At 45.2% G+C, this 13,871-nt stretch overlaps 1 protein-coding gene across 4 annotated transcripts in view; it reads right to left on the reverse strand.

Annotated features, from left to right (window-relative positions):
- LOC146073577 (uncharacterized) overlaps nucleotides 1–13,871 on the reverse strand; it is a 114,860-nt gene that overhangs the window by 54,737 nt on the left and 46,252 nt on the right. For all 4 annotated transcript variants that reach the window (XM_083180816.1, XM_083180813.1, XM_083180814.1 and 1 more), the window contains 2 exons: nucleotides 13,267–13,408; nucleotides 12,577–12,761 (listed from right to left, as the gene is read on the reverse strand). In XM_083180816.1, coding sequence (XP_083036942.1) covers nucleotides 12,577–12,761; nucleotides 13,267–13,408 — 327 coding nt within the window. The remainder of the gene's footprint in view (nucleotides 1–12,576; nucleotides 12,762–13,266; nucleotides 13,409–13,871) is intronic.

Below are 13,871 nucleotides of genomic sequence, written 5' to 3' on the forward strand. Positions count from 1 at the left end.
GAACAGAGACACGTAACAGGTACAATGAGGAGAAGGAGAACAGAGACACGTAACAGGTAGAATGAGGAGATGAAGAACAGAGACACGTAACAGGTAGAATGAGGAGAAGGAGAACAGAGACACGTAACAGGTACAATGAGGAGAAGGAGAACAGAGACACGTAACAGGTACAATGAGGAGAAGGAGAACAGAGACACGTAACAGGTACAATGAGGAGATGGAGAACAGAGACACTTAACAGGTACAATGAGGAGATGGAGAACAGAGACCCTTAACAGGTACAATGAGGAGATGGAGAACAGAGACACGTAACAGGTACAATGAGGAGAAGGAGAACAGAGACACGTAACAGGTACAATGAGGAGAAGGAGAACAGAGACACGTAACAGGTACAATGAGGAGATGGAGAACAGAGACACCTAACAGGTACAATGAGGAGATGGAGAACAGAGACACGTAACAGGTACAATGAGGAGATGGAGAACAGAGACACGTAACAGGTACAATGAGGAGAAGGAGAACCGAGACACGTAACAGGTACAATGAGGAGAAGGAGAACAGAGACACGTAACAGGTACAATGAGGAGAAGGAGAACAGAGACACGTAACAGGTACAATGAGGAGAAGGAGAACAGAGACACGTAACAGGTACAATGAGAAGAAGGAGAACAGAGACACGTAACAGGTACAATGAGGAGAAGGAGAACAGAGACACGTAACAGGTACAATGAGGAGATGGAGAACAGAGACACGTAACAGGTACAATGAGGAGAAGGAGAACAGAGACACGTAACAGGTACAATGAGGAGAAGGAGAACAGAGACACGTAACAGGTACAATGAGAAGAAGGAGAACAGAGACACCTAACAGGTACAATGAGGAGGAGGAGAACAGAGACACGTAACAGGTACAATGAGGAGAAGGAGAACAGAGACACGTAACAGGTACAATGAGGAGAAGGAGAACAGAGACACCTAACAGGTACAATGAGGAGAAGGAGAACAGAGACACGTAAAAGGTACAATGAGGAGAAGGAGAACAGAGACACAAAAAACAGGTACAATGAGGAGAAGGAGAACAGAGACACGTAACAGGTACAATGAGGAGAGGGAGAACAGAGACACGTAACAGGTACAATGAGGAGAAGGAGAACAGAGACACGTAACAGGTACAATGAGGAGAAGGAGAACAGAGACACGTAACAGGTACAATGAGGAGAAGGAGAACAGAGACACGTAACAGGTACAATGAGGAGAAGGAGAACAGAGACACGTAACAGGTACATTGAGGAGATGGAGAACAGAGACACGTAACAGGTACAATGAGGAGATGTAGAACAGAGACACGTAACAGGTACAATGAGGAGAAGGAGAACAGAGACACGTAACAGGTACAATGAGGAGAAGGAGAACAGAGACACACGAAACAGGTACAATGAGGAGGAGGAGAACAGAGACACGTAACAGGTACAATGAGGAGAAGGAGAACAGAGACACGTAACAGGTACAATGAGGAGAAGGAGAACAGAGACACCTAACAGGTACAATGAGGAGATGGAGAACAGAGACACGTAACCGGTACAATGAGGAGAAGGAGAACAGAGACACAAAAAACAGGTACAATGAGGAGAAGGAGAACAGAGACACGTAACAGGTACAATGAGGAGAAGGAGAACAGAGACACGTAACAGGTACAATGAGGAGAAGGAGAACAGAGACACCTAACAGGTACAATGAGGAGAAGGAGAACAGAGACACCTAACAGGTACAATGAGGAGAAGGAGAACAGAGACACGTAACAGGTACAATGAGGAGAAGGAGAACAGAGACACCTAACAAGTACAATGAGGAGATGGAGAACAGAGACACGTAACCGGTACAATGAGGAGAAGGAGAACAGAGACACACGAAACAGGTACAATGAGGAGGAGGAGGAGAACAGAGACACGTAACAGGTACAATGAGGAGAAGGAGAACAGAGACACGTAACAGGTACAATGAGGAGAAGGAGAACAGAGACACCTAACAGGTACAATGAGGAGATGGAGAACAGAGACACGTAACCGGTACAATGAGGAGAAGGAGAACAGAGACACAAAAAACAGGTACAATGAGGAGAAGGAGAACAGAGACACGTAACAGGTACAATGAGGAGAAGGAGAACAGAGACACGTAAAAGGTACAATGAGGAGAAGGAGAACAGAGACACAAAAAACAGGTACAATGAGGAGAAGGAGAACATAGACACGTAACAGGTACAATGAGGAGAGGGAGAACAGAGACACGTAACAGGTACAATGAGGAGAAGGAGAACAGAGACACGTAACAGGTACAATGAGGAGAAGGAGAACAGAGACACGTAACAGGTACAATGAGGAGGAGAACAGAGACACGTAACAGGTACAATGAGGAGGAGAACAGAGACACGTAACAGGTACAATGAGGAGAAGGAGAACAGAGACACGTAACAGGTACAATGAGGAGAAGGAGAACAGAGACACGTAACAGGTACAATGAGGAGAAGGAGAACAGAGACACGTAACAGGTACAATGAGGAGATGGAGAACAGAGACACGTAACAGGTACAATGAGAAGATGGAGAACAGAGACACGTAACAGGTACAATGAGGAGATGGAGAACAGAGACACGTAACAGGTACAATGAGGAGAAGGAGAACAGAGACACGTAACAGCTACAATGAGGAGATGGAGAACAGAGACACGTAACAGGTACAATGAGGAGATAAAGAACAGAGACACGTAACAGGTACAATGAGGAGATGGAGAACAGAGTCACGTAACAGGTACAATGAGGAGAAGGAGAACAGAGACACGTAACAGGCACAATGAGGAGATGGAGAACAGAGACACGTAACAGGCACAATGAGGAGAAGGAAAACAGAGACACGTAACAGGCACAATGAGGAGAAGGAGAACAGAGACACGTAACAGCTACAATGAGGAGGAGGAGAACAGAGACACGTACCAGGTACAATGAGGAGGAGGAGAACAGAGACACGTAACAGGTACAATGAGGAGATGGAGAACAGAGACACGTAACAGGTACAATGAGGAGAAGGAGAACAGAGACACGTAACAGGTACAATGAGGAGAAGGAGAACAGAGACACGTAACAGGTACAATGAGGAGATGGAGAACAGAGACACGTAACAGGTACAATGAGGAGATGGAGAACAGAGACACGTAACAGGTACAATGAGAAGAAGGAGAACAGAGACACGTAACAGGTACAATGAGGAGAAGGAAAACAGAGACACGTAACAGGCACAATGAGGAGATGGAGAACAGAGACACGTAACAGGTACAATGAGGAGAAGGAGAACAGAGACACGTAACAGGTACAATGAGGAGAAGGAGAACAGAGACACGTAACAGGTACAATGAGGAGAAGGAGAACAGAGACACGTAACAGGTACAATGAGGAGAAGGAGAACAGAGACACGTAACAGGTACAATGAGGAGAAGGAGAACAGAGACACGTAACAGGTACAATGAGGAGAAGGAGAACAGAGACATGTAACAGGTACAATGAGGAGAAGGAGAACAGAGACACAAAACAGGTACAATGAGGAGAAGGAGAACAGAGACACGTAACAGGTACAATGAGGAGAAGGAGAACAGAGAAACGTAACAGGTACAATGAGGAGGAGGAGAACAGAGACACGTAACAGGTACAATGAGGAGATGGAGAACAGAGACACGTAACAGGTACAATGAGGAGATGGAGAACAGAGACACGTAACAGGTACAATGAGAAGAAGGAAAACAGAGACACGTAACAAGCACAATGAGGAGATGGAGAACAGAGACACGTAACAGGTACAATGAGGAGAAGGAAAACAGAGACACGTAACAGGCACAATGAGGAGATGGAGAACAGAGACACGTAACAGGTACAATGAGGAGAAGGAGAACAGAGACACGTAACAGGTACAATGAGGAGAAGGAGAACAGAGACACGTAACAGGTACAATGAGGAGAAGGAGAACAGAGACACGTAACAGGTACAATGAGGAGAAGGAGAACAGAGACACGTAACAGGTACAATGAGGAGAAGGAGAACAGAGACACGTAACAGGTACAATGAGGAGAAGGAGAACAGAGACACGTAACAGGTACAATGAGGAGAAGGAGAACAGAGACACGTAACAGGTACAATGAGGAGAAGGAGAACAGAGACATGTAACAGGTACAATGAGGAGAAGGAGAACAGAGACACAAAACAGGTACAATGAGGAGAAGGAGAACAGAGACACGTAACAGGTACAATGAGGAGAAGGAGAACAGAGAAACGTAACAGGTACAATGAGGAGAAGGAGAACAGAGACACGTAACAGGTACAATGAGGAGGAGAACAGAGACACGTAACAGGTACAATGAGGAGAAGGAGAACAGAGACACGTAACAGGTACAATGAGGAGAAGGAGAACAGAGACACGTAACAGGTACAATGAGGAGATGAAGAACAGAGACACGTAACAGGTACAATGAGGAGATGGAGAACAGAGACACGTAACAGGTACAATGAGGAGAAGGAGAACAGAGACACGTAACAGGTACAATGAGGAGAAGGAGAACAGAGACACGTAACAGGTACAATGAGGAGAAGGAGAACAGAGACACGTAACAGGTACAATGAGGAGATGGAGAACAGAGACACGTAACAGGTACAATGAGGAGATGAAGAACAGAGACACGTAACAGGTACAATGAGGAGATGGAGAACAGAGACACGTAACAGCTACAATGAGGAGATGAAGAACAGAGACACGTAACAGGTACAATGAGGAGATGGAGAACAGAGACACGTAACAGGTACAATGAGGAGATGAAGAACAGAGACACGTAACAGGTACAATGAGGAGAAGGAGAACAGAGACACGTAACAGGTACAATGAGGAGAAGGAGAACAGAGAAACGTAACAGGTACAATGAGGAGAAGGAGAACAGAGACATGTAACAGGTACAATGAGGAGGAGAACAGAGACACGTAACAGGTACAATGAGGAGAAGGAGAACAGAGACACGTAACAGGTACAATGAGGAGAAGGAGAACAGAGACACGTAACAGGTACAATGAGGAGATGAAGAACAGAGACACGTAACAGGTAGAATGAGGAGAAGGAGAACAGAGACACGTAACAGGTACAATGAGGAGAAGGAGAACAGAGACACGTAACAGGTACAATGAGGAGAAGGAGAACAGAGACACGTAACAGGTACAATGAGGAGAAGGAGAACAGAGACACGTAACAGGTACAATGAGGAGATGGAGAACAGAGACACTTAACAGGTACAATGAGGAGATGGAGAACAGAGACCCTTAACAGGTACAATGAGGAGATGGAGAACAGAGACACGTAACAGGTACAATGAGGAGAAGGAGAACAGAGACACGTAACAGGTACAATGAGAAGAAGGAGAACAGAGACACGTAACAGGTACAATGAGGAGAAGGAGAACAGAGACACGTAACAGGTACAATGAGGAGATGGAGAACAGAGACACGTAACAGGTACAATGAGGAGAAGGAGAACAGAGACACGTAACAGGTACAATGAGGAGAAGGAGAACAGAGACACGTAACAGGTACAATGAGAAGAAGGAGAACAGAGACACCTAACAGGTACAATGAGGAGGAGGAGAACAGAGACACGTAACAGGTACAATGAGGAGAAGGAGAACAGAGACACGTAACAGGTACAATGAGGAGAAGGAGAACAGAGACACCTAACAGGTACAATGAGGAGAAGGAGAACAGAGACACGTAAAAGGTACAATGAGGAGAAGGAGAACAGAGACACAAAAAACAGGTACAATGAGGAGAAGGAGAACAGAGACACGTAACAGGTACAATGAGGAGAGGGAGAACAGAGACACGTAACAGGTACAATGAGGAGAAGGAGAACAGAGACACGTAACAGGTACAATGAGGAGAAGGAGAACAGAGACACGTAACAGGTACAATGAGGAGAAGGAGAACAGAGACACGTAACAGGTACAATGAGGAGAAGGAGAACAGAGACACGTAACAGGTACATTGAGGAGATGGAGAACAGAGACACGTAACAGGTACAATGAGGAGATGGAGAACAGAGACACGTAACAGGTACAATGAGGAGAAGGAGAACAGAGACACGTAACAGGTACAATGAGGAGAAGGAGAACAGAGACACACGAAACAGGTACAATGAGGAGGAGGAGAACAGAGACACGTAACAGGTACAATGAGGAGAAGGAGAACAGAGACACGTAACAGGTACAATGAGGAGAAGGAGAACAGAGACACCTAACAGGTACAATGAGGAGATGGAGAACAGAGACACGTAACCGGTACAATGAGGAGAAGGAGAACAGAGACACAAAAAACAGGTACAATGAGGAGAAGGAGAACAGAGACACGTAACAGGTACAATGAGGAGAAGGAGAACAGAGACACGTAACAGGTACAATGAGGAGAAGGAGAACAGAGACACCTAACAGGTACAATGAGGAGAAGGAGAACAGAGACACCTAACAGGTACAATGAGGAGAAGGAGAACAGAGACACGTAACAGGTACAATGAGGAGAAGGAGAACAGAGACACCTAACAAGTACAATGAGGAGATGGAGAACAGAGACACGTACAGGTACAATGAGGAGAAGGAGAACAGAGACACACGAAACAGGTACAATGAGGAGGAGGAGAACAGAGACACGTAACAGGTACAATGAGGAGAAGGAGAACAGAGACACGTAACAGGTACAATGAGGAGAAGGAGAACAGAGACACCTAACAGGTACAATGAGGAGATGGAGAACAGAGACACGTAACCGGTACAATGAGGAGAAGGAGAACAGAGACACAAAAAACAGGTACAATGAGGAGAAGGAGAACAGAGACACGTAACAGGTACAATGAGGAGAAGGAGAACAGAGACACGTAAAAGGTACAATGAGGAGAAGGAGAACAGAGACACAAAAAACAGGTACAATGAGGAGAAGGAGAACAGAGACACGTAACAGGTACAATGAGGAGAGGGAGAACAGAGACACGTAACAGGTACAATGAGGAGAAGGAGAACAGAGACACGTAACAGGTACAATGAGGAGAAGGAGAACAGAGACACGTAACAGGTACAATGAGGAGAAGGAGAACAGAGACACGTAACAGGTACAATGAGGAGGAGAACAGAGACACGTAACAGGTACAATGAGGAGAAGGAGAACAGAGACACGTAACAGGTACAATGAGGAGAAGGAGAACAGAGACACGTAACAGGTACAATGAGGAGAAGGAGAACAGAGACACGTAACAGGTACAATGAGGAGATGGAGAACAGAGACACGTAACAGGTACAATGAGGAGATGGAGAACAGAGACACGTAACAGGTACAATGAGGAGATGGAGAACAGAGACACGTAACAGGTACAATGAGGAGAAGGAGAACAGAGACACGTAACAGCTACAATGAGGAGATGGAGAACAGAGACACGTAACAGGTACAATGAGGAGATGGAGAACAGAGACACGTAACAGGTACAATGAGGAGATGGAGAACAGAGTCACGTAACAGGTACAATGAGGAGAAGGAGAACAGAGACACGTAACAGGCACAATGAGGAGATGGAGAACAGAGACACGTAACAGGCACAATGAGGAGAAGGAAAACAGAGACACGTAACAGGCACAATGAGGAGAAGGAGAACAGAGACACGTAACAGCTACAATGAGGAGGAGGAGAACAGAGACACGTACCAGGTACAATGAGGAGGAGGAGAACAGAGACACGTAACAGGTACAATGAGGAGATGGAGAACAGAGACACGTAACAGGTACAATGAGGAGAAGGAGAACAGAGACACATAACAGGTACAATGAGGAGAAGGAGAACAGAGACACGTAACAGGTACAATGAGGAGATGGAGAACAGAGACACGTAACAGGTACAATGAGGAGATGGAGAACAGAGACACGTAACAGGCACAATGAGGAGATGGAGAAAAGAGACACGTAACAGGCACAATGAGGAGAAGGAGAACAGAGACACGTAACAGGCACAATGAGGAGAAGGAGAACAGAGACACGTACCAGGCACAATGAGGAGGAGGAGAACAGAGACACGTAACAGGTACAATGAGGAGAAGGAGAACAGAGACATGTACCAGGTACAATGAGGAGAAGGAGAACAGAGACATGTAACAGGTACAATGAGGAGAAGGAGAACAGAGACATGTAACAGGTACAATGAGGAGAAGGAGAACAGAGACACGTAACAGGCACAATGAGGAGAAGGAGAACAGAGACACGTAACAGCTACAATGAGGAGGAGAACAGAGACACGTACCAGGTACAATGAGGAGGAGGAGAACAGAGACACGTAACAGGTACAATGAGGAGATGGAGAACAGAGACACGTAACAGGTACAATGAGGAGAAGGAGAACAGAGACACGTAACAGCTACAAAGAGGAGATGGAGAACAGAGACACGTAACAGGTACAATGAGGAGATGGAGAACAGAGTCACGTAACAGCTACAATGAGGAGATGGAGAACAGAGACACGTAACAGGTACAATGAGGAGAAGGAGAACAGAGACACGTAACAGGTACAATGAGGAGATGGAGAACAGAGACACGTAAAAGGTACAATGAGGAGAAGGAGAACAGAGACACTTAACAGGCACAATGAGGAGATGGAGAACAGAGACACGTAACAGGCACAATGAGGAGAAGGAGAACAGAGACACATAACAGGTACAATGAGGAGATGGGGAACAGAGACACGTAACAGGTACAATGAGGAGAAGGAGAACAGAGACACATAACAGGTACAATGAGGAGAAGGGGAACAGAGACACGTAACAGGTACAATGAGGAGAAGGAGAACAGAGACACGTAACAGCTACAATGAGGAGAAGGAGAACAGAGACACATAACAGGTACAATGAGGAGAAGGAGAAGAGACACACGTAACAGGTACAATGAGAAGGAGAACAGAGACACGTAACAGCTACAATGAGGAGAAGGAGAACAGAGACACAACAGGTACAATGAGGAGAAGGAGAAGAGAGACACGTAACAGGTACAATGAGAAGGAGAACAGAGACACATAACAGGTACAATGAGGAGAAGGAGAAGAGAGACACGTAACAGGTACAATGAGGAGAAGGAGAACAGAGACACGTAACAGGTACAATGAGGAGATGGAGAACAGAGACACGTAAAAGGTACAATGAGGAGAAGGAGAACAGAGACACGTAACAGGTACAATGAGGAGATGGAGAACAGAGACACGTAACAGGTACAATGAGGAGATGGAGAACAGAGACACGTAACAGCTACAATGAGGAGATGGAGAACAGAGACACGTAACAGCTACAATGAGGAGATGGAGAACAGAGACACGTAACAGGTACAATGAGGAGAAGGAGAACAGAGACACGTAACAGGCACAATGAGGAGATGGAGAACAGAGACACGTAACAGGCACAATGAGGAGAAGGAGAACAGAGACACGTAACAGGTACAATGAGGAGATGGAGAACAGAGACACGTAACAGGCACAATGAGGAGAAGGAGAACAGAGACACATAACATGTACAATGAGGAGAAGGAGAACAGAGACACGTAACAGCTACAATGAGGAGATGGAGAACAGAGACACGTAACAGGTACAATGAGGAGATGGAGAACAGAGACACGTAACAGGTACAATGAGGAGATGGAGAACAGAGACACGTAACAGGCACAATGAGGAGAAGGAGAACAGAGACACGTAACAGGCACTATGAGGAGAAGGAGAACAGAGACACATAACAGGTACAATGAGGAGATGGAGAACAGAGACACGTAAAAGGTACAATGAGGAGATGGAGAACAGAGACACGTAACAGGCACAATGAGGAGAAGGAGAACAGAGACACATAACAGGTACAATGAGGAGAAGGAGAACAGAGACACGTAACAGGTACAATGAGGAGATGGGGAACAGAGACAAGTAACAGGTACAATGAGGAGAAGGAGAACAGAGACACATAACAGCTACAATGAGGAGAAGGAGAACAGAGACACATAACAGGTACAATGAGGAGAAGGAGAACAGAGACACGTAACAGCTACAATGAGGAGATGGAGAACAGAGACACATAACAGGTACAATGAGGAGATGGAGAACAGAGACACGTAACAGGTACAATGAGGAGAAGGAGAACAGAGACACGTAACAGGTACAATGAGGAGATGGAGAACAGAGACACGTAACAGGTACAATGAGGAGAAGGAGAACAGAGACACGTAACAGCTACAATGAGGAGAAGGAGAACAGAGACACGTAACAGGTACAATGAGGAGAAGGAGAACAGAGACACGTAACAGGTACAATGAGGAGAAGGAGAACAGAGACACGTAACAGGTACAATGAGGAGAAGGAGAACAGAGACACGTAACAGGTACAATGAGGAGAAGGAGAACAGAGACACGTAACAGGTACAATGAGGAGAAGGAGAACAGAGACACACGAAACAGGTACAATGAGGAGGAGAACAGAGACACGTAAAAGGTACAATGAGGAGAAGGAGAACAGAGACACAAGAAACAGGTACAATGAGGAGAAGGAGAACAGAGACACGTAACAGGTACAATGAGGAGATGGAGCACAGAGACACGTAACAGGTTCAATGAGGAGATGGAGAACAGAGACACGTAACAGGTAGAATGAGGAGAAGGAGAACAGAGACACGTAAGCTACAATGAGGAGATGGAGAACAGAGACACGTAACAGGTACAATGAGGAGAAGGAGAACAGAGACACGTAACAGGTACAATGAGCAGAATGAGAACAGAGACACGTAACAGGTACAATGAGGAGATGGAGAACAGAGACACGTAACAGGTACAATGAGGAGATGGAGAACAGAGACACATAACAGGTACAATGAGGAGATGGAGAACAGAGACACGTAACAGGTACAATGAGGAGAAGGAGAACAGAGACACGTAACAGGTACAATGAGGAGAAGGAGAATAGAGACACGTAACAGGTACAATGAGGAGAAGGAGAACAGAGACACATAACAGATACAATGAGGAGAAGGAGAACAGAGACACGTAACAGCTACAATGAGGAGATGGAGAACAGAGACACGTAACAGGTACAATGAGGAGAAGGAGAACAGAGACACGTAACAGGTACAATGAGGAGAAGGAGAACAGAGACACGTAACAGGTACAATGAGGAGAAGGAGAACAGAGACACGTAACAGGTACAATGAGGTGATGGAGAACAGAGACACGTAACAGGTACAATGAGGAGAAGGAGAACAGAGACACATAACAGGTACAATTAGGAGAAGGAGAACAGAGACATGTAACAGGTACATTGAGGAGATGGAGAACAGAGACACGTAACAGGTACAATGAGGAGATGGAGAACAGAGACACGTAACAGGTACAATGAGGAGAAGGAGAACAGAGACACCTAACAGGTACAATGAGGAGAAGGAGAACAGAGACACGTAACAGGTACAATGAAGAGAAGGAGAACAGAGACACGTAACAGGTACAATGAGGAGATGGAGAACAGACACACGTAACAGGTACAATGAGGAGATGGAGAACAGAGACACGTAACAGGTACAGTGAGGAGAAGGAGAACAGAGACACGTAACAGGTACAATGAGGAGAAGGAGAACAGAGACACGTAACAGGTAGAATGAGGAGATGGAGAACAAAGACACGTCAGGTACAATGAGGAGGAGAACAGAGTCACGTAACAGGTACAATGAGGAGAAGGAGAACAGAGGCACGTTACAGGTACAATTCGAGAACCTCTGGGCTGCACAAAACAACACGCAAAGAACAGCAACAAAAACAAGGCAGGTTAAACAGCTTTGGGTGGGCGTCCAGTGTCCCCTGTGAATTCTGAGAAATCGATTTACCGGAATTACCAAAATCCTATTTTCTCCTTCATCCACTAGGAACATTGGGGACATACCAAAGTTGCTGCCACGGGTGGTAGAGTCCTGAGGTACCTGCAAAATTCAGCGACCAGTACTGGAATGGGAAACCGCCAGTGTCAAACTGGTCAAATCTAACAAGCGTGTGGTTCCATGGACCAAGCAGTGACTCGGTAAAGCTGCAACCTAGGAGATGCCTTCACAAGCAGCACAACTTGTACTCACAGAATACGTTGCCTAAATGGTGGTGGGCGGAGGTCTAGCAATGGCAAGGTAAGACTGACGGATGTCCAAACAGATTCAACTGGCCAATGTCTACTTTGAAGTTGGCCAACCCAGCAGCCCCGTATTGCACAAAACTATCACTTTTTAATGTAAAGTTCCAGCTCCACTCATCACGCATCTATACCCACGTCTTAAGCTCCGGTGTCCCCTACAGAATTCCCATACTCTCTTTAGCATCATATCCTTGGAACCCTACAAGACAAATGCCTTGGACATTTGGGAGCAGAGAGGCTAGAACTTAGAAAGAACAAGGACATTGAAGGTCACAATTAGAACAGCATGCAATACGAGGGGAAAAAACGGAATTGAATGTAAAAAGCAAAGCTAAGCACCTCTCTCCTTTCTCTTCGCTCAGCATATTTCCTCTTCCACGACAGATTGACGTCTTTTCCCAAATGACAATCAAGTGATTTCCTCCCGATATACACGAAAGGAACTCCAGAAAATGGGATGAGTTTACCGTGCTGCGCATCATGACTCATCCAGAAAATTCTAGATCGTGAATTTGGTGTCTTTGCTTTAAGAGGGTTGTTGAAAAAAATAGGATATTGATAAATTCCATGTACAATTCATATATTAGGAGACGATTCACTCGTTATCATATACCACAAAACATTTAATTACATAAATATACACACAAATTTATAAAAATAATTATATGTGTGTGTGTGTGTAAAGGCTAACTACTCCTCACCTCTATGAGAAGTACTACCGCTGACCACTAGAGGCCACTCGACAGACCAAATTGCTCCTTTGTGTGTTAAAAGATGTCATAACAGAAAGTGAAAGCAAGTTTTGCAGGAACACTGTTTCAAACTTGCTGGATATGGAGGGAGGGAGCTGTGAAGACAGAGACTGGAGGTAGGAGCAGATGGAGACTGGGGGTGCGGTGGAGAGTTTGTGGGCTAAAAATGGTCACAGCTCAAAGTGAAAGTGAAAACTGTCACAGCTAAAAGAGAAAGGACATTGAAGTTGAAGTAATGACAAAATACAAATTTAAATACATTAATTTCAATAATTACCCTCATTGCCAAAATCTTTGCTCTTTTGCCGAATAACATACTTTGTCCTTGTATTTTGCTGCAGTTCACATATCGCTTTGTTCAACACTTGTAAGGAAAGGAAGCTTTCCGCCTGATAATTGACATCAAGTCTGGATTTTACCTTCAAAATCAAGAAAAGGATTTGCTCAGTTACTTCACTGTAACACCCCTTTATGGCCCATTGATGACGCTGGTAGAGTATGCAAATTAGGTTCTAAGTAACACCTCCCAAAAAATGATATATAAAATAAATATAAATATCTAATATAATAAAAAACAATGTCCATTTAAATGAATCATAAAGGGTTAAGAAATTCTTATTTCTCATAGGCAGATACAACTATTGAAGTGGTTTGCGAGAGGCTGGGGACGGGGTACAGAGGGGGGGTCAGGACTGCTGGGAAATAAACGAAATGTTTGGAGCCCAGACTCTGCTCTCCAGGCTATTCTATACCCATCGTACCCCCTAGTGGAGGACGTATTATGTGTCACATGCAATGTGAGCTCTTCTGATAAGAATGCGGCGACCAATCGCATTAAAAGCGCCCAAATTGCACGTCACTGACAGCAGGTCCGTTGAGATG

This window comes from Crinia signifera, chromosome 4, assembly GCF_055691185.1.
Source record: "Crinia signifera chromosome 4, ASM5569118v1, whole genome shotgun sequence".
NCBI classification, from domain to species: domain Eukaryota; kingdom Metazoa; phylum Chordata; class Amphibia; order Anura; family Myobatrachidae; genus Crinia; species Crinia signifera.